Source organism: Triturus cristatus, chromosome 10 (genome assembly GCF_964204655.1).
Source record: "Triturus cristatus chromosome 10, aTriCri1.1, whole genome shotgun sequence".
Taxonomy (NCBI): domain Eukaryota; kingdom Metazoa; phylum Chordata; class Amphibia; order Caudata; family Salamandridae; genus Triturus; species Triturus cristatus.
The window spans coordinates 1,231,860,005-1,231,882,924 of NC_140593.1; the positions used below are offsets into that span (position 1 = coordinate 1,231,860,005).

The window sequence follows — 22,920 nt, forward strand, 5'->3', positions numbered from 1 at the left end:
TACCAACTGTAACACAAATTATAACTGTAGAGCACAACCAGTAACTACTGGCGCAATAATGACCTCAGCATTATCACAATGAGATCAGGTATAAAACCTATCCTGTACACATCACAGGGGCATAAACACATTATGCAATTTCTCACAAGTCTAACGCATTAGACCCTACCTCCTAAGTATAATTACACTAGGGGCGTACATCACACAGGGAAGTATAATCTCCCTAACATAAACCTAAACAGGTAAAACAACCTCCTATGCAGTAATCATATCTAGAGGTATAAAACACAGGGTGCGCAAAACATACTACACACGGTACATTTCCTAACACCCAAAATCACAGTAGCACATAAATCACATTAGGGCCTGGCGCACTATAAATCTAACCGTGCCCCTGGCCAACTGGCCATCTCAGAAGGTGGGCTCAAATGCCCTGTGTCCCCCAAAGTCAAGGCGCACTGCAAAGGCAGCGAAAGTCAAGGGTACGCAATCTGCGCAGTCCTAAACGTTGCAGCTGCCCACTACCTGCTGGGCAGCTGAGAACAATAGTCTGGGGGCCTAAACGGTGCAGCTGCCCACTACTTGCTGGGAAGCTGTAAATACTCAAATGCGGCATGGGCTTGTAGTCGCCCTTAAAACAAGAGGGGCCAAACGTTGGAGCCATCTGGCGCTCTAGAATAATAATGTCCCCTGGAGCGCACGGGTTCCTGAAACACCTATGCGCCACTAAAGAAGGACTGGCCCTGAGCACTGGGGCGCGCACTGGCGTTTTGAATGAATGAACTATGCAATTGTGGGAGCCACGGAGGCTCTAAAAATGCACATGTCCCCCTGGAGCACACTGGCTCCTGAAATAATCATGCCCAAGCGTTGGAGCCACACGGGGCTCGGAAACTAATGAATGCCCCTATATCGTGGTAGCTGCCCGCAACTGCGGTGCCGCTGGGAAAACCAACACCATGCTGAGGCACGGAAAATCCTCACGGGCCCCTCCAGCCCTCTAAACAACAATGTTCCACGCGTTAGAGCCTCACGGGGCTCTGTAAACAACTATGCCCCCTTTGGAGCGGCCCGCTATCAGACGGGGCCGCCCAAGAACTCTACACCCAGTGCCTTCACCGGCACTTAGAACGATTATCGGCTCCCTCCTCGGCGGGAGCGAAATGCGGCCCGGACCCCCTTGGAGCCCTCACTCACCGGGATCGTGCCTCGGGCAGCACCCACCAAATAGCCCCTGACTCACCGGGACTCTATCACGGAGGAAGTCTCTCTGCGCGGAGGGGACCTGGAAACCCCGGTCGTCCTCCCTTGCATCAGCTCTCCTTCAAGGCGGCAGCATTCTTCTCTCAGGAGGCGGTCATGGCGGGGCTCTCTCACCTCATGAGAGCCCCGTCCTCTCGACGCGCCGGTCTTCACCCGGTCCCCCATCTCGGGACCGGGACTTTGCAGGGGGAGCCTGCGAGGCTCCGGGACTTCCTCTTCCCGCATATGGCCGCATTTCCGCTTCCGTCCAGCGGCCCCGCCCACAACCAGGTGGGCCGCGGACTCTGTGGCAATCTTCCAACGCGGCTCGGGCCGCGGCGGGGAAACGCGGGGTGGGCACCCGCTTTGGTTATAAGTTGAAAAGCGCCATGAGGGGTCGGCTCCCTCCAAATTTGGCGATAAAGCAGGGTGGGCTCCTGCTATTTAAAGCAAAAATAAGCGGGCTAAGCGGGGTGGGCACCCGCAACAGGACACAATGCGGGGGAATCCCTACGCTGGGGATTCCCTCTAAGAAGGTCGCAGCCCAGCGGTGCAGGCGGCAGAGAGAGGCGCTCGGTGAAACCAAGGAAGCGCTCTGCCATAAAAATAAAACGCTTCTCAGCAGATTGCAGAGACAGCGCTCACCAAGCGCTAGGGCAGCCTAGAGTCCATAAGGCTAGTAAGGAAGCAAAGAAAATGAAGTCAAAAAGGTCCCAGAAGTCTTCCAGGTATCCAGGGGCTGGGCAGGGCCCAGGGAGGCAAGCCTTCCCCTGGGCCCCAGAAGCAGCACGCCCCTGGCAGATTCAAGTCAGAACGAGAACATTTTCATTGGGTCACAGCCCCTCTTTTATACACAAAATCCTTTGTCTCCAAAGGTGCAGGGAAGGGGCGAACCAGATGCAACTGGTTCCTGAGCACTTTGTTTTGCTCAGCCCCTCTCCCTATTCACAGGACAGGCCAGGGACATCAGACGCACCACAGGGGGTGGAGCCAGCATTGTGTGGGGAAAGCCCAGCCCCATTCAGGTCCCAGGTGTACTCCTCCCACTCATCAACATGCAGATCTCTCCACCCACCACTGGGGCAGACCCATCCTGACTCCTGGAGCCAGGCACACCAGCCAATCACAAGCCAGACAGTCCCTTCACACTTATTACACAGATATGCCAGCTCCTAGAAGTGGCACTTCTACACTAGACACAGTAACGCTGCACACATCATCGCGCAGCATTTAATCTCACGAGTTCGCACATACCAAACGTGACCCAGTGTAAAAGCGCCTAGAGGCCTAAAACCACTAATGCAACATAGGAAAAAGGCTAGGATAAATGAAAAAAGTTCTAGGGGTGAACTTGCCAGAAGGGCCAAGTCCAACAACCGTCATAAACACAAATGTTTTTACAGTATGTGTTGCATACTAGTAATGATGATACAGGATAGTATTCAAGTTTGCAGTACATTTTAATAGTTGTCGTGCTGTATTTTAGTTTATGTTTAAGGTTTCAGCACAGTTTGGTAAATGTATTACATTTCAACTAAGATCATATCAAAGTGGAGTAATATGTTAGCAAATACTACCCTGCTTATAGTGTCTGTTTTAGTAACGCTCATGCAGAAGTTTAGTAAATACTGCACTATTACATTTTAGTATTTAGTGCATCGTAATGCAGCAAAGGTTATATTGCATTTTAGTAAAGGTTACCGTGCATTCCAGTAAATGGTATGCTCTATTATAGTAAATATTTAGGTAAAGGTTAAACAATAGTCTAGTCTTATGTTATAATGAAACAAAGTTAAATTAACTCTCTGCGTAGGTAATTATAATACCACGTTTTAGTATAGATAACAGCATACTTTAGTAAAGCACAGATCACATTTTAGTAAACAGCATATAGAATTTGTATTAGCTTTGTATTTTGGTAAAGCTTACATCACATGATAGTCAATGTATTGTACTTTAGTAAAGGTCGTACTAATGTTTAGTAAGGTTATACTACTTTTTAGTGAATTGTAAACTTCATTTGATATGTATTTAAGGGGAAGACACGTAGTATTTCACTAAATATGTATTTGCTTTTTAGTAAAAGTCACACAGACAAATAGTAAAGAGGACTAACACCTGCTTGCCAAAGTGTGGAAACTCACCTCTTGTACTTCCTTGCTGTTGCCCCTCGCCGGACCCGCTTCGCGGGTCCCGCTTCGTCGCCTTGGACCCCTGGACTTCTTTTGGACCCTCGTAACTGCTGCTGGGCTGTCCACTGTGCCTCCCTTGGATTGTGCTGGGCTGCTGGCGTGGTTGCGCGCGCTTGTGCAGGACCGCGGGGCTGCGAGCGGACCCGCAGGGACTCAGTGTTCCAGGAGTCCCTGCGTGAGGTTCTGACCCGTAACACCTGGGTCGCTCTCCCTGCCTGTCCCGCCCACGTATTAGCATATAGCCAGCCACTGTCCCCGCTGCGCGGGAGCGCCCGGGGCTAAGCCCGGGCAAAGGGCGGGCCGTCTGTGGCCGTCAGGGGCTGGCAGCGGCTGGGCTGGGCCACCTCCCTAACATTTTAAAATATTTCTCTCAAACATCACATGGTCCCTCCTCATTGTCGATGTAAATGCTTATATTTCTATCTTTGCATCTAACCATTGTTAGGCGTGTGTTCCCATTGTTAGCATAATCGTTTAGATCTATCACTGTCTACCAATATACACGTTTTTTGAGGTATTAATTTGGTTATCTGTCTATTTAAAGATGACCCTAAGATCTGGAAAAAAGAGGCAAATCCAGGTCTCTACTTCTAATGGCACTTATACGGGTACAATTGACCAATTCTTCAAACGCTCCACTGCAATACTGGAGAAAGAAATTGCTATAGTTGAAAAACGTCTTTCATTAGATATAATTACAGGTAAGCGATCTTCTCTTGGGAAAATTAATGAGGCAGTTTCCCCTATTTCGCTTTCCTTTATAGATACTGACAGCAATGTTGTTGATACTGATCTAGTGCCTATAACTGTCCCTGAGACCCAAACAGGGGAGATGGCGGAGGTGGGTCAAGATAGCTTATTTATTACTGCTCACGATAACATGCTAAACGGTGGGACTACTATCTTGTTAGATCAGTCTAGAGAGAATTCAGGTCTCTCGGACTCACCTAATCTAAATCTTAGTAAGGAGCAAGTGATCTCCCCCCCCATTTTACATCTTTCTCCTTCACAGAACCCTGGGAAACGTAAAAGGCTAGATTTTCCCCACATAGATGAACATAATGAGGGGGTGGGAAGCACTATTGACTCTTCTACTCGGCTGCGTAACACTAACGTGGCGGGTCAACCCAAAGATCATAATACCACTGTTAGTATTGTAGAAGGCATACTCCTGGCAAAGATAGAGTTATTAATGAAGTCCTTGCTCTTACCGCTATTAGAAAGGACAAGATTACTGAATGAAAAAATGGACTCATTGGATAGGTTGGTTAAAGAGAATATAGCACCTTCAAAAAGAAAGCTAGATAGCTTAACCCCTAAAGGCGTGTCCCCTATTGTTCCGCCACCACCGAAATCCAAACCGATAAACAAAAAAAAAGCAGGGACGTCAAGTTCAAAAGCGGGATCTCATATGTTAAAATCCCCGCAGCCAACATCAGTATCGGCCCCTAAGATGACAGTTAGCTCTGGTGTTACACCTAGACAGAAGGCCATAAAACAACCCCAGCCCAAGAAAACACCTAGCAGTCATGAACATAATCTTCGGCCATATTCTAAACCTATCCCGAGGAAACAATGTGTTAATCTCCCCCCTGAGTCACAGCCCTATACCATCATTTTAACTGGCGTGGCTCCATTAGTTGAAGGTAAAAGAGAAACACACAAGGACCTCCACAATAAGGTAATATTCTGGCTCAACAAAAATCGCCCGCTCCCACCCAATACGTATTCTGAAATTCTTAATGTAAGAAGGGTGGACTGGATAGGTTATGGTAAGAAAGATCTTGAAGGGGACTGTGTGGTGATTAACTTTAGAGAATCATGGGTGGCTAATTTTATTGGCAGAGAACCTAGATTTGGAAGAGTCGGGGATGTGCAAACCTTATTGTTGAATTATTTTTATCCCGCTTTTTGCACAAGCGGACCTCACACCCCACCTCAACATTCTAGAAGAGACAGGCCAAGAGGGAGATTTCACTTAGACACTCCAGCCTATCCTTTGTTTTATCCGCAACTCACAAACCGGTTTGCTCCGCTGTCCGGCTTGGAAGGTGTGGATTGACTTGATAATTCAATGTTGATTCTAGGGCGGAGTGAAGTCGTACCGAGTTCCCCTAACCCTATTCCATCTCTTAGGGCTGAGATTGTAACAGGGTTGAGTGGTAATTCCCAAGGGGAGGAAGACGGGGTAAAACCTGTAAATCCCATATATAGTCCTCTAGTACTGGAGGAGACTATGAACCCATCTAACAACCTGCTGAAAGACACAAGTAATATTCTTACAGTCCTGTCATGGAACATAGCGGGATTGTCGGGGAAAATGTCCGAAGATGACTGGGGCTCTTTTGTGGATTCTTTCGATGTTATTATGTTTCAGGAAAGTTGGTCAACTGTTGCCATCTTTCGGGTTGGCTATCTTAATTATCATAAACCAGCCTGTAAAGGACCAAAAGGCCGTCCCTCAGGTGGTTTGGTTATTTGGATCAGGCAATCTCTAGCCCTTACAACTAAAGATATTCCTACCTTAAGTAGTGATATTCTTGCCTTGAAATTGTCTGGTAAAAATAAAGAGGTTTTTTCTCTGATTAATATATATGCAAGAGGGCATCCTGGTGGGAAGCCTGCGAGAGCAGTCAGCGACCTAGACTGCTTATTAAACACTATTTCTAGCGATAATTGTATAATGGTGGCTGGTGATTTTAATTGTTCTTTTGAACCCTTTCCTAATCTTGACAATGAAGGATATGGGGAATCTGATCAAATCTGGAATATTCCACCATTATCTATCCCCCCCATCAAAAAGGTTACCGAGGCAGCAATGCAGTGGCTAGGCCTTTGTCTTGAATGGGATTTGTGTGCAGCTAACGGTAGAACTAAATCAGATTCAATGGGAAAGGTCACTTTTGACAATTCCAAGTATTCGAGTCGTATTGACTACTTCTTAATAAAGATAAAGTTCTGGAAAATCCTAGAGGATATGGAAGTAGTCCAAAGACCTGAAAGCGACCATAACCCTCTGGCAATTAAACTAATACTGAATGAGGGTTACAGAATGGATTCTGCGTCCACTACTGTTACAGCTGAGGCTGTTCTCACGAATGATTGTAGAAGAGTACGCTGGACTAGGCTTATAGACAACCCTACCGTGTTAGAAAGGATTGCGGTGGAGGTCTCAGTAGCCACTAATTTGATGGTACCGATACTTAATGAAGGTACCTCCCCAGAAGAAATAGGGATGATCCATGAGTCATTGTTCAATAAGATAAAAACTTTTTTTAACGAACCCATAAAAGGAGGGAATAATGGTCTAGTACCAACTAGGACTAAATGGTACGATAAATCTTGTCGTTTAGCACATAGCACCTTAATAGATGCTATTAAATCGAAGTCAGCCATTGACATTAGGCTAGCTAGGGTTAACTACAAGAAAATACTTAAAGAGGCAAAAACCAATTGGGATGAACAGCGTTGGTTAGATTTATATCAAGCAAGCACCTCATCTAACCAACAAAAATTCTGGGAGGTTGTGAGGTGGGGTGGGACTGGGGACTCGAAAATACCTGTTAACCATGTGTCTACAGAACAATGGGTCAAACATTACGCTACGCAGTTTAGTGACACGGTACGGATCTCCCAACATTGGGAAGATGCCAGTGTTCAGACTGCGGCGCCTTTACTTGACCACATCGTTTTTACAGAATTAGATACTGTAGCTGCGCTTAAACAAGTCCAGAACGGTAAGGCTCCCGGTATGGACTGTGTCCCTGCGGACCTTTTTAAGTATGATCAGGTGCATTGGGTTCCGTATATAACCACCTTAGCAAATGCGATAGCTAGAGGGATGGAGATCCCAAACTCATGGAAAGGGGCAGAGATCCTTCCCGTGTATAAAAAAGGGGATAAAACGAATGCAGGAAACTATCGTCCAATTAGTCTTATCGATGCCCTTCAAAAGGTTGTGGCTAGAATGCTCTTAGGAAAAATTGACACTTGGATGACCGAAGTTGACATTCTTTCCCCACTACAAGCTGGTTTTAGGGCTTACATTAGCACAGTTGACCAGATCTTAAGATTTGTTATGATCTATTGGAAAACTGTGTTTCTGAGAGGTGGCAGGATATACGCTGCATTTGTGGACCTCAAATCAGCGTTTGATTTGGTCCCCAGAGGAAAGATGTGGGCTGCATTGAGAAAGATGGGTGTTCCTCCTGCGCTCCTAGAACTTACAATCAGGATGCATGAGGGAAACTTTGCTAGAGTTAGGTGGGGTCGCCAGGGCCAGGTTACTGAAACCTTCCCTGTGACTCGTGGAGTGAGACAGGGCTGCGTCCTGGCCCCTACCCTTTTTATACTTTTTATCAATCAAGTGGTTAAGTTTCTCTCAGAAACTCCTACAGACGCCCCATCATTGGGGGGGAGTAAATTCCCCCTTTTAATATTTGCGGATGATACACTCATACTGGCCAAAACTCAGAAGGGTTTGCAGGTAGCTATAGATAAATTTGTGGATTTCTGCAAAGAGAACGATTTAGAAATTAACATCAATAAAACCAAATTTATGGTCTTTACGAAGAAAAAAGCACAGAGGGGCAATGTTACGATGAACGGGTCAACCCTGGAACAGGTTGAAGTTATGACCTATCTTGGTGTCACAATGGATTATAGATTACGCTGGAAAGAGCAAATAACAGCGCTTAGCTTGAAACTAATGCGCCTGTCCGGTTGTTTGGTGAAGGAGCAGCGGAGCTCCTTGACCAAAAGGGTGTTGCCCGCCCTTAAAATATATAGTGCAAAAATTAGCTCTGCCATATTATATGGGGCGGATATATGGGGTTGTGTAGACCTGGCTGTCCTTGATAGGATACAAAACAAATTTCTCCGAAATTTAGTTAGTCTTCCGCCATCAACACCAACTTTACCACTTTTGATGGACATGGGGCTCCACTCATTTAAACATCAAGCCCAGTACAGGTTGGTGGCGTTATGGAGACGAATATGGTCCACACCGGAACTTGCCATGTTCGCCCAAGAACTTCAGGATGTTAGATCACAACCGGGGGCTGGTGATATCCCTTGGTTTAAGTCTATTAGAAACATTCTTTTTGGAATGGGCCTCCCACTGTTGTGGTCTGAGCCGGGCTCCCATATCTTTCCTTCTAAGAAAGATTTTAAATCTCTTTTTTGGTCTATGGTCAAGGATGAATACGTTGCTCTTTCGGAGAAACCGAACTTGACTGGTTTGTTTCTGCTATATAAAATAGTCCCCCATACAGAGTGTTTTTGGGATATAATTGTTAAAACCACTGACAGGAAACTTTACTTTCAGTTCCGTCTAGGTACACTGCCATTACGGACCTTTACTAGTGGTTGGCAGAAGCCGGTGACTCCATTTTGTCCATGTTGTATTAACCATAAAGAAACAATAGGTCACTTCTTGTTTGTTTGTAATGCTTACCGTGAACCACGACATAAGTGGCTAAAACCTATTTGCTATAGACTAAAGACCCGGTCGAGCAGAGAAGCCCTATTCATCTTAAGAACTAATTCCTCTGAATGCCTCTCAATCGGAATGGCCAAATTTCTTGGATGGGCTTGGTTACTAAGATCTAAGATAGTTTGTAACACTCTGTCATGAACAACTTATATAGTTTGTTACTTTGCTAGATTGTGTCTCTGACCAGTATTGATGTTGTATCTCTTTTAACTGTATTTGTATAACAACAATTTTTCTTTATCGTCTTTATGCACACATCTAATTTAATTGAGGTTTTACTTGTTTTTTATATTGTATATAATGTCATTTATTATGTAATATTGCTATTAATCGTATGTTTGTAAATATTTTGTCTTTTATGAAGAATATTCGAAATAAAGACGTTAAAAACTGAAAAACTGAAAACTGATTACAAACCTTGTTATTAATTGTTGTATTGTATTTTACTAAAATGTACACTGCTTACTTGAATAAAAAGTCTACAGAATTTTGGTACTTATAGTAATGCAATTTTGAAAATGTTAAATGCATTTTTAAAGGTCGCATTATATTTTTAATTTCAACTGCATATTAGTAAATTTTGAGTTAAATGCTATAATTTATGACATTTGTAGTATATGCTGAACTGCATTTTAGTACCGATTTCAGTGAATATCTACGGCATGTATTATGTGCACACTGCATTTTAGTAAAGGTTACTCTGTGTCTTAGATAATGTTTCACTGTATTTTAGGACATTTATTGTATTTTTAGTAAAGTCTGTACTCAATTGTATTAAAGTTTTATTACTATTGATTTTTAACATTTTTAAATTTTACAAAAAAGTTAAATAATGTGCAGTACATTTACCAAATGGCAATGCAACGTTTGATGAAATGCAGCAGAACATGCACTTTTATGCTGGATATACTAAAGCGTAAAAGGTTTAACATTATTTTTGGATAAAGGTCATAGTGCATCCAAGTCAGCGCACACTGAGTTTGAATTTGTGCGATATCACATCGGAGTAAAGGATACACTGCCTTTTAGTAAATGTTTTCACTTTCATAAGGGCTGGACCACATCTCAGTAAGCATGTCAGTAATAAAACATAAATAAATACAGCATTTTACTAAATGTGATCGTACATCTCAGTAAGCATGTCAGTAATAAAACATAAATAAATACAGCATTCCACTAAATGTGATCGTGCATTGCAGTAAGGATTTCACAACACTTTAGTAATGGTCAAAATCCAATTTAATTAATTATGTAACACATTCTATTTTCTATTACGTGTCTACAATCCATATTTATGGCAATGCATTATAATATAACGTCATGGGGTGTAGAAAGTAAAATTGCTAGCTTAGCTGATTGAGGGAAAGAGCGGTGTGTAAGCACATGTTACGGTCATGCAGTTTAACGCCTGCGTTGCAACCACGTCTTCACCAACACAATTAGGTTAAAGGCCTTTATTGTACCAATCTGTGTGCATTCTCACCTTCCGGCAGTTCTGGGGTTTTAACCAACATAACTTTTTATTCTGGTATTTGTCGTTTTTTTTCTTTTACCAAACATTTGCAATTTTTCCTGAATTTATTAACCCCACCTTCCAAGGCTTCCCAGGGAATGCATGGAAATCTACTTGAAATTGCATATGTTTTATGTTTCTAGTTGCAAACTACAGTAAATTTGCTCCATGCAGGAACCCTGCCTGACAGTGTGGCAAAGACAAGCACAATGTTTGGCCCTCTCATCAACAAATGAGTTGGTGGCTGCTGTATGGCTTTTGCATGGCCAGTCTAATACCCTACTCCTGCCAAACCCTTACATGTATGTATTGAATAAAGTGCACTGCTGTCTCAAGGGACACTTGAAGCTTGAAGGATAACAAGGCATTGAGCAGACAGGTACTAGTGAGTGACTGGTAGAAGTTACTGATTCCACACACAAACATTCAGCGGTTTATAGCACACCTAGTAGTTTGGCGGGGCTCTAATTTCAGAACAGAGGCTGATGCGCCACAAAGGTCCGGCCTCCCGCGCTGGACTTGCCAAGGAGGTGCATATGTGGAAGCCATTTGCCGGTGGAGTCGATGGGTGGGGGGGTGGAGCCAATAAATAAAAGTCTACCCTTTGTCCCACCAGACATTACAGGAGGTGTTTGAGGACAGGTGAGATGCAAGAGTCACATTTTGCTACAGTGGCCAGTAGGGTGGTGGCTTTCTGGAAAATTATGAGAGTAGAAAATTGCCCATACCTGCACATTTTCTGCCAAGTGTGATCCTTTACATCTACTTATCTTAATTTTGTGACTCACAATGTGGAATGTAGAACCGGATTTTGCTTTTGAACATCTAGGTTCTACTGAGATTTTCCAACATTGTAGTGAAATAGGTCCAATATGTCCTCTACCCACATACTTGAGCATGCACTACACACCCAGGAGATTGTTCCCTCTGTGGCAACCCCCAATCCTCCTGAACTGCTCCCAGTCTGAAGGCGGCTTACCTGTGTAGTCCTCAAAGTCTCCGTCAACGCCTGAAGGGAGAAAAACATGAAGGAATATTTACTGTAAGGGGTTCACTGAAATATACAGGTCACTGGTGCAAACATAGTACAGTTAAAATACCGAAGGTGCATCCTTTTGGCCTCTTTGCAGAGCTAGTGTCAGTTACAGAGGGCAGTCCCTATCTCTGATAAGAAAAGTCCACTTCATGTCTGCTAGTAAGCGCTGTCCGTTCGTGGTGGGTGACCAGCTGGGTGAAGCACGTGGAGGTGAAACTTTGTCCTCCAAAGTTTCAAGGCAAACCTGATTCAAGTTGATAAATTCAACTTGGTAAATTACTTAATATGTCCTTCATGGTATGTTTTTCACTAGATCACACAGAGCTTTCTTCCACTCAGCTTTGCTTAGGACCCTGCATGAGCCCCCCCAGCCCCCTCCTCCTTCTCTCCCTTTGTTTATCCCTTTGCCTACTGATGGGGGGCTAAAGCCCTCTTTTTCATTCGACAACTGGTCCCATCTTCATATTTCCTGTGAATTTCAAAGTTTGTCTTTTAGGTCTGGTAAAGCCAACCTCTTGCATTCAGTACAATGGCTTGTTAGAGTCAGCCCCTTCGGCCATTGGCTTGAGACATTGTCAATCACATCTTGGATCAGCCCATAGGAATATTAGTTCTTACTTCCATGCGATTGGCTGTTTGGGTGTATCCTTCCAATTACTAGTAGGAACGTATGTACATCTGAAAACTACAGACAACCATTACACTGATAGTTACACAAACATATTTATTTTCACTTTCTGGCAAAACAAATACATTGCTAGGAATGCCAATGACCTGTTCCTCTCTAATTACTACAATTAAAAGAACAGCCCCTTTGGCATTCTTGGCAACATTCGTCATCTGGTCTGCAGGTAACATTCAGCGTCCTACCTTCTGCTTTGACTCCCCCCACCACCCCTTTCCTCCTTACCTTTTTTCTGGTGCTGCTTTCTGACACCAAGCATCTACATTCCTGCTTTTCAAATACGGTTCAGTGGAGACTGAAAAAAGACTACTGTGACCCTTAACACTTTATTAATCTGTTTCTCTATTTGTCCTTTTGGACTAAAACTAAAAAGTTCTTAACAAACACGTTTAATTTTAAAATATAGATATTTTTGCACAGTTTTCAAAACTGCTTAAGATCGTGCAGACCCAGGACTCAATACCATTTCAAAGCTCCATCTCGCTTGAACTTCCTTTTTGCATTTTGCCTGTCATGCCACTCCACCCCTCCCAAATAACCTGCAACCACAGATCTTTGTTTATAAAACCCCTCCAGACAATCCACCATCTTGGATTATGCGGATGTCACATCTTATCTTTCACGGAAGGGCGGCCATCTTGGATTTTGCCTAACACGCCTCCCATCTGTCACTGACGGCCATCTTGTATCATTTTGGATGTTGGTGAATGGACCTACCGTCAGTCACAGATGGATGGCCATCTTCCATCACTTTGGATGTTAAAGAATTAAAATACCATCTGTCACAGGAGGATGGCCATCGTGGATTTTGCTTATCACGCCTCCCATCTGTCACAGAAGGACGGCCATCTTGTATCATTTTAGATGTTGGAGAATGGACCTACCATCAGTCACAGATGGATGGCCATTGCATCATCCTTTAGAATGTTGGAGAATGGACCCACCATCTGTCACAGGAGGACGGCCATCTTGGATTTTACCTATCACGCCTCCCATCTGTCACAGAAGGACAGCCATCTTGGATGTTGGGTTACACGCCTCCCATCTCTCATAAATGGAATGCCGTCTTGTATGTGGCCTATTGCGCCTCAAACTTTATGCAAAATGAATGCACAAATTGCATCTAACACTTCATATCCCTCCAGCTTGCTCACTCAACCTAATGTTTTGGGCCTCAAATCAGACACCCTCAATAGTCTCACTACAGGACCAACACTTTGGCTCTCACCTGGTTCGCCAGCAAGGCCTATATTGGTTGTCAGAAAGCTGTACATGGGTGGAGGGTTCACCGACTCTACAAACATCATCTCTCTGTCGGAGAAGCCCAGCAGTTCTGATTCCTCGATGGGCACGAGGAGCGGGAGTGAGAGGAGGACTGAGGAGGTCAAGATACTTGTCTGGACCGATGTAGCCTGTACGTCGTCCACTCCAGGCGGAGTCACTGTTGGAGATGTGGTGTTGTGTGGGGCGGTGGACAGTCTGATGCTGGCATTGTACAGCCCTTGGCTGCGTTCATCCGGCGAGGGCACTACTGTGGTGACGGGGACCTGAGTCACAGTAGAAGCTGTGCTGAAGGCAAAAGGTAGCTTTTCAGTCCTGGCAACACTAGGCACCACTGATGAAGCAGTGTGAGGATGCTGCTCAGCACCTGGAGGTGATGTGGTTTCATAGTCATGGGGAGACTTGGTGGTCTGAACTACAGGCCCAACTGTGGGGACGTTGAGAGCAGGGGTGGTCTTCGGCAGCACCGCCACAGGCTCTGTGAGTGGCACTCCCTTGGTGCTCCCCGTGTTTCCCTTGGTCCCTGGAGTATGTGGAGCAGGCGTTGTTTTGGGGTTTCCTGGTTTACTCGTGGTAGTGGTCACAGTGGCCCTGGTGGGTTTAACAACTGGCTTTGTAACTCTGGGACTTGATGTTGTCTTAGATCTGGCAACCGTGGTGGCCGGGTGAGTGGTAGTGTGAGCAGTGCTGGCTTTCACAGTGACTTGGGCCATGTGTGTTGGTGCCACCAATGTTGCGGGTGCTGCAGAGGTCGACACCCGGGATCGCTTGTCCCTCTCTTCCTGCTCCGGCTTCACCACAATCATGGAGGTCACGGGTGTCACAAAGTTGTACTTGAGTGACAGGTTGGTAGCCTTCTCTGTCAGCAGTCGGCGAGCAGTAGTGTCGTTGGCTTTGATTCTAGCCTGTAGTAGGTCCTGAATGGTGAAGTAGGCCCACAGTCGCTGAACAAAGCCCTGAATCTGCTCGAGGTCCTCAGGGCAGCCGAATGCCGGCTCGCTGGCGTTGCCTGTCACTGGTATGTCATTCTCAAAGCTAACTCGATCCTTGTAGTCTTGGGCTGTCATCCGGACTTGCAGGTCGGCAACACCCGGCTTCACCTTTCCAGTCACCACCAGCTCCGATCCCGCGAAGTAGTTGGGAAAGAGCGTCTGGGTGACGTCCTGTATGCTGTTGCCCAGGTAGGCCAACTCAATGTCATAGAGCAAGGGGCTGGCTATCTCATCATAGAAGCCCTTCAGCTGCAGCGTGGCATCGGCGTCCTCATAGATCCGGCGAGCCACGCCACGGTTGTCCAACGAAAGCCGCCGCATCAGGTTGTAGTCGGCGTCGTCCCCAAAGGCCAGGCCAAAGAGTGAGATGTTGCCACCCATGGCGTGCCGAGCATTGGCCAGAATGCGGCCAGCTGTGGTCACCCCTGAGGTCGGCTCCCCATCGGTGAGGAAGATGAGGAGTGGTATTTTCTTCTTCCCTTTGACCTTCTCCCTCTCCGGTGTGGTCTGGTTAAAGACTGAGGCAGCAGCCAGTAGGGCGGCGTTGATGTCAGTCCCTGGTGAGTAAGAGAGAAAGCATGGTGAATGGCTGGCAAAAAATAGATCTGTATTAAGGGTGGCACACTTTCCTGACACTCGAGCGAGCAGTAGACATTGCACCTGGAGCACTGAGTCTGATGACTCCAGCACTTGAGAAGTGCCCTACACCATCCTAACCTCCCCTTGGGCACAGCTCTGCTGCTCCATCTGAGACCGCCATGCCCCCTACCCCAGACATCATGATACAGCAAGCACACCTGAGTGACATCCTGATACAACAAGCACGCCTGAGTGACATCCTGATACAACAAGCACGCCTGAGTGACATCCTGATACAACAAGCACGCCTGAGTGACATCCTGATACAACAAGCACACCTGAGTGACATCCTGATACAACAAGCACACCTGAGTGACATCATGACACAACACGCACACCTGAGAGACATCATGACACAACACGCACACCTGAGAGACATCATGAAACAACAAGCACACCTGAGAGACATCATGATACCTGAGTGACATCATGATACAACAATCACATCTGTGTAACATCATGATACAGCAAGCACACCTGAGTGACATCCTGATACAACAAGCACGCCTGAGTGACATCCTGATACAACAAGCACAACTGAGTGACATCCTGATACAACAAGCACGCCTGAGTGACATCCTGATACAACAAGCACACCTGAGTGACATCCTGATACAACAAGCACACCTGAGTGACATCATGACACAACACGCACACCTGAGAGACATCATGACACAACACGCACACCTGAGAGACATCATGATACAAGAAGTACACCTGAGGGACATCATGATACAACAAGCACACCTGAGTGACATCATGATACAACAAGCACACCTGAGTGACATCCTGATACAACAAGCACACCTGAGTGACATCCTGATACAACAAGCACACCTGAGTGACATCCTGATACAACACGCACACCTGAGAGACATGATGACACAACAAGCACACCTGAGAGAAATCATGATACAAGAAGTACACTTGAGGGACATCATGATACAACAAGCACACCTGAGTGACATCATGATACAAGAAGCACACCTGAGTGACATCATGATACCTGAGTGACATCATGATACAACAATCACATCTGAGTAACATCATGATACAACAAGCACACCTGAGTGACATCATGATACAACAAGCACACCTGAGTGACATCCTGATACAACAAGCACAACTGAGTGACATCATGACACAACAAGCACACCTGAGAGACATCATGATACAAGAAGTACACCTGAGGGACATCATGATACAACAAGCACACCTGAGTGACATCATGATACAAAGAGCACACCTGAGTGACATCATGATACCTGAGTGACATCATGATACAACAAGCACACCTGAGTGACATCATGATACAACAAGCATATCTGATCCAGATTACTGTATAGGGTGTAATACACACTCGATGATACAACAAGCACACCTGAGCCACCTACACCAAGTGACAAGTCTACTCCACCATTACCAAGATCCCCAGACATTCTGCGAGCCCGCCTACTCACACCCCTCAGCTTCCATCCTGTTGACGTAGTCTTTGGCGCTCTTGACGTTCTGCGGCGTAGCCTGGATGGATGGACCGCTCTTCCAGATGTTCACCGTGTCCGAAAACGTGATGAGGTTGAAGTAATCGTCCTGGTGTAGGTCACCCAAAATGACATGCATCGCCTTCTTCGTCTGAGGAGGAAGAGGAAAGAAAGGAGAGGCACCCATGACACTTACAGCTTTCAAGAGACCCTACACAGTGGTGGAGACACCACAAGACGAGATATGGATACAGGTAGGTGTGACTTATGCGGACAGTGAGTCCCCGGGAGGCTCCCCCGCTTGTAAAGCTGGTAAAAGCCCAGAGCTCCAACATTGCAATGTTCTCGTTCACAGCTGCTGCTATGAACAAAAGGCCTCAGGGAGCCGAAGGGATTTTAACCCCATCGGGCTCAGTGGGGCCTTTTGTTTTACAAATTCGAACATTCAGCTATCTAGGGGTGGACTGTTCTAATAGCCTTAGAGCCCTCTGTAGCAGGCTCTACCAGCCATTAAAGGCCCGCTCCCTTGTTAAGGCTATATTAATGTTACTGTGAATAGGCTGCCCTCGGGGTCACACAGGTTGTGTAAAATATACAACCTTTTTAGTTCGTAAAAGTTTCAAAGTTTATCAACTACGCAAAGCCTTGCCAAAGAATTTCACCACAAAAGCTTTTTCGGAGAAAATTCTCCTGCTAAAAATGGATCTTTGCAGGCATTGTTTCAAAGCCACACACACCTTTGCCACATGTTTCCCACAAATGAATAATTTAAACCTTCTCAAAAGTGGCATGGTTTGCAGAGTTTTGAAGAAGTCCTCACAAGCTCAGTGGCTGACACATTTGGCCCTCTGTTAGGGCCGGACCCCACGGTACCAGCAGCCCAGAGGGTGGTCGCACCTGCTTCATCTTCGTGCCGTACATTGACCCGCTGACGTCAATGACGAAGACCACGTTCTTCTGCACCGTCGGAAGCCCTCGTGGGGCGAAGTAATGCACGAAGTATCCGTTGTAGATCTGCAGAGGAGAGAAGGGTGCGTCAGAGAGGGGAGCCGAAAAGAAGCAAACAATCTGGGCATGCGCAGAGGGCTCCCCAGAGCAGCGTCCAGTGGAGACCTAGGGCCAGATGTATGACCCGTTTTTGCACGCGCAAATGGGTTTGTGACCCATTTGTGCATGCAAAAACCTACAGGGCCATGTACAAACCCTATTTAGCGAGTCGTTCCAAGGGTACCCCTTCCTAATTGCGACTCGTTACCCTATGTAAGAATGTTATGTGACCGCACCTGCGGTCGCAAAACACTCACAATTTACCGCCCTCTTCAAGAGGGTGGTAATGCACATGCAAATGGGAAGGGGTCCCCAAGAGACCCCTTCCCCATTGCAAATGCAGGGGAAATATTTTTTAGGGGCTGGCAGTAGTCCCAGGGACCACTACCTGCCCTTAAAAAATGAAACAAAAACGTTTCATTTTTCTTTTTTTAAAGCACTTCGTTTTTCTTAGGCTGCATTTAAAAGAAAAACATCTGCTTTATTTAAAAGCAGTCTCAGACATGAAGGTCTGCTGAGCCCTGCAGGCCACCATACCTGGGAGGCCCAGCCATTCTCAATGGGGTCACAAATTGCGCTTGCCTCATGAATCTTGATGAGGCATGCAGTTTGCGGCCCCATTGAGAATTGCTAACAGTGTCTCTGACACTGTTGTACATGTCATTTTGCGAGTCGCAAATTGCGACTCGCAGCTGAGCGCAATTTGCAACTTGCAAAATGACATGGTCGTACTAACAGGTATGGAGAGGCGGAACCAACAGGCATGGACATGCAGAATCAACAGGCATGGACAGGTGAAACCAACAGGCATAGACAGGCAGAATGAACAGGCATGGGCAGGCAGATTCAATGGCATCGACAGGCAGAACGGTCAGGCAAAACCAACAGGCATGAACAGGCAGAACCAACAGGCATGGAGAGCCAGAAGCAACAGGCATGAACAGGCAGAACTAACATGCATGGACAGGCAGAATCAACAGGCATGGACAGGTAGATTGAACGGGCACGGACAGGCATAATCAACGGGCATTGACAGGCAGAACCAGCAGGCTTGAACAGGCAGAACCAACAGGTATGGATAGGTAGAACCAACAAGCATGGACAGGCAGGATCAACAGGAATGGACAGGCAAAATCAATGGGCTTGGACAGGCAAAACCAGCAGGCATGGATAGACAAAACCAGCAGGCATGGACAGGGAAAACCAACAGGCATGGACAGGCAGAATCAACTAGCAGAACTAATAGTCATGGACGGGTAGAACCGACAGGTGTGGACAGGCAAAACCAAAAGGCAAGGACAAGCAGAACCAACAGGCATGGACAGGCAGGGCCAACAGGCACACCACTTTCTTCTGCAGTCTCTCACTTTGTAACACACTAATACCTTTTTACTCCCTACAGGCCAAGAACTGGTTGAGCTTGGAGTCTGCACACATTCACAACCCACTGACAGGCACTGTTAGAGACCTACAATGCCTCCTACCGCAAGTTCAGAGCTCCCACTCGTGCACTGTCACAAACTCACCCTCAACCGGAACCCGCTCAAACACCCAGACAGTGGTGGCCACACGCACACATGCGCACTCACTCACACCCATGCAATCACACGCACCCATTCACATCACTCACTCACACCCATGCAATCACACTCACCCATTCACATCACTCACTCACACCCATGCAATCACACTCACCCATTCACATCACTCACTCACACCCATGCAATCACACTCACCCATTCACATCACTCACTCACACCCATGCAATCACACTCACCCATTCACATCACTCACTCACACCCATGCAATCACACTCACCCATTCACATCACTCACTCACACCCATGCAATCACACTCACCCATTCACATCACTCACTCACACCCATGCAATCACACTCACCCATTCACATCACTCACTCACACCCATGCAATCACACTCACCCATTCACATCACTCACTCACACCCATGCAATCACACTCACCCATTCACATCACTCACTCACACCCATGCAATCACACTCACCCATTTACATCACTCACTCACACCCATGCAATCACACTCACCCATTCACATCACTCACTCACACCCATGCAATCACACTCACCCATTCGCATCACTCACTCACATGCAATCAGACTCACCCATTCACATCACTCACTCACACCCATGCAATCACACTCACCCATTCACATCACTCACTCACATGCAATCAGACTCACCCATTCACATCACTCACTCACATATATGCAAACGTTCATACATAAACGTACTCCAAAAACATTCAATAAAAGCATAACACTTACCTTCTGCAGAGTCTCTGGAAGGAAGCCTCAGAGGTGCCAGGAGGGCTGGGACTGCTGCCTCCTCTCATTGGCTGACCTCACAGGAGAGGGCAGTCCCTACCTCGTCACAGAGTGGGTTGGGGTCAGTGAGAGTTCTTGCCCACACCCCACTCTCTGGCAAGGTCTCAGTAATAGACCCTCAGCCCTGGGCACTTCAGGGCTTAAACCTGAGGTGCCCAGGTCAATGACGCCCCCCCTCGTCATGAGGGGAGGTCCTCCAGACGCTTTGCCAGACTGAAGAGGTCACGCCCAAAGGAGCTGCCCATCTTCAGCCTGGCAAAGGTCAGCTCGGCCCGGCAGGAGCCTGCACATTTAGCGCATGTATAGCACCTGGCTGCCTGACCTAAGCATAAACATAGTCTGTCAAGCCTGACCTTTCCTCTGCCTGACGGACACTCTTCATGTCAGGAAAAAGATGGGGGCTGTGACCCCTCTGCCCTGAAGGACAGGCCACTGCTGCACCTAGAGGCGACTCAGTTCAAAGTATACACTAAACAAGACTCAGATGCTCATGAAAACAAACTACAGAAACACAACATCTTTAAACAAGCATTGTCAAAGCCAATAGGTCCTCCCTTTTGCAGCTATTGGCTTTGCCAATGCTATATGTCGATGCTGCACAGCAAAAAAAGTTAAACTAAGGCGCAATGACATAACCGGTATTGCCAGGCCTGTTGTTCTGTTGGTGCAAGCGTCATTTTCTTGTTTATTTTTTATTTTAGCAATCTAAGATGGTGGATGCCACTTGGATTGTTAAATGAAAAAAAAAAATGTTGCTTTTTTGTAGCGGAGTGCCCGGGCAGTAAATGGCAGCTTGTGGAGCTCAAAAAAATGCACAAAAGAATATGCAACTGCCTGGGTCGGGGAGAAACGGAGCAGTGGGTGGGAGAAAGCAGCGAAGGAGGTGAGGTGAGAAAATACAAATGAAGCTGCATGGGGAGGTGGGGAAAAGCAACACATGAGGGGGAGAGCAACATGGAGAGCAAGGGTGAGGACGAGAAACTCTGAGAGAGAGAGAAACACAGAGTCCAGTACACAAGGAAGAGAGAACAACAAGGAGCACATGGGGGTCAGTGTTTAGAGGAGGGAAGCAGCACACGAAGGAGAGCTGGAAAACACATGCACTCTAAAGAAAGAAAAGAAAAAAGTAGTTCCCTAAATGTGAGCAGTGGAAGAACACGTTAGGATGGTAAAGAGGCTATGCTACAAAGGAACACCAAACACACAATGGTCAAGGCAAGTCATTGAATAAGAAACAAGCAAATAAGGGGACCACTGGCGTAACGAAAGCTGAGGGGGCCCCCCTGCAAGGTTTACGGAGGGGCCCCCATTCTGGATTTAATCCGAAGCTCTAAGGCCAGAGTACTGGGTGGAGGAGGTCCCCTGCAGCTCGGGCCCCCCGCACTGGGGGGGATGCGGGGGCCTGTGTTACGCCCCTGACGGGGACTAGCACAGTGCCACTGGGTCCAGAATATCTGGAGAAGGAAACCTCGCTCACTCAGATGTAGAATGCTTCGTCATAGGTCACCTTACCCCTTCCGGGTGAGATGATACTACCTGGGCAGACTTAACCTCATTCGGGCGGCAGGTGAAGCAGTGTGCTCCCATCCCCCTTCTGTTTAAAAAGGCTCCCTTGAGCCACTGAGCTGGCGAGCTCTTGGAGATGCACCTGTGTGCCAGGGAGAGGTACAGAGACCTGAGAGGATTGCGACAGCTTTCTCAGCAACCCCAGATGAATTTCGCTTTTTATCTCTACTGATGAAGGATAATATCCAGAAACACGTGTCTAGAGATTCACAGCACTAACCTGCACCAATGTGGGTGAAACACTTCAGCAAAATCTCAAGTAAGCATTTAAACTGAACCGCATTTACCAAGATGCAAAGGGGTGAACTCTGCTGGGAGGTAGCAGTGTGCTCCCATCCCGCTTCTGTTTCCTTCAAGAGGAATTTCTCATAAGGTAATGCTGGATGGGCAAAGTGATGCAAAAGAACCTCATAGGCAAACCCATTTTTATTGTGATATTAAGGAGATCCCTTAATATTACAATAAAAGAGGGCAGATGCCCGGTGAGTACTATGACTCATGCATCGTATGGAATGCCAACACGTTTCGGCCTATATGTTGCTCTTGTGGGTCAGAGGCCTTCTTGAGGACTAACATGATCCCTACATAACTACTGCCAACACTCATAAATTGACATACACCCCTAACAGGAAAGTAAACAAAAAGGTAGTGTTCCCAAAGTGACAAAACATGAAGACCCTGCAAAAAAGCACGGTATGTGTGGGGCGGGGGTGTTTGGGGGGTTGATAAAAGCACTCTCTGTCAATCAACTTACCCTGACTAGGAGATATCCTATCTTCTTGGTTTATGAAGGGGCGACCCTCTGTAGCAACACATTTGCATAGATAGAAAGTGAATAGCAGCCATGTTCACAGCAAAGCGAATATAGAGAACATTTTCAAGAGAAGTAGACTTATCAAGAGGAGGAATTCAATAAATAAATACAAGTAGAAATCAATCTTATTCCTAAATTACAGCACCGTAGTGGAAAGAGAAGAGAGGGTCCGTCAATCCCGCCCCACATCTGGGATTTGGATTCCTCCATCCAAGCGCGCAGGTTTGTTAAATGTGCTTCATTCTTGATTCACAATTCTCATCGTCTTGCTCATCTCGATGCGCTTTGTAAGTGGGGTTAATGTCACCGTTATATGTGAACAATGAACGTGTTGCAGAGTTTTCGCCTTGTACCAGCTGCACAGCCCGTGCCAGGCCCTGCTCATACCCACAGGTTGCGTCTGTACCGCAGCATCTGGCCCGCACACACACACACCCACGTACCACCGATGCTGAGCATGCGCAGTCACCTGAACGTCCCCCGCCAGGTCCTTCATGTTCACGTCATACTGCACCACAAAGTCCGCCATGATGCCGGAGCGGGAGTAGGCGGCCTGCTCACCGGGCGTCGGGGC

General features: G+C 46.6%; 1 protein-coding gene across 1 annotated transcript in view; it reads right to left on the reverse strand.

Annotated features, from left to right (window-relative positions):
* ITIH6 (inter-alpha-trypsin inhibitor heavy chain family member 6) overlaps positions 1–22,920 on the reverse strand; it is a 246,002-nt gene that overhangs the window by 42,706 nt on the left and 180,376 nt on the right. The window contains 5 exon segments of the mRNA XM_085629844.1: positions 11,421–11,450; positions 13,391–14,992; positions 16,535–16,706; positions 17,453–17,569; positions 22,816–22,920. Coding sequence (XP_085485970.1) covers positions 11,421–11,450; positions 13,391–14,992; positions 16,535–16,706; positions 17,453–17,569; positions 22,816–22,920 — 2,026 coding nt within the window.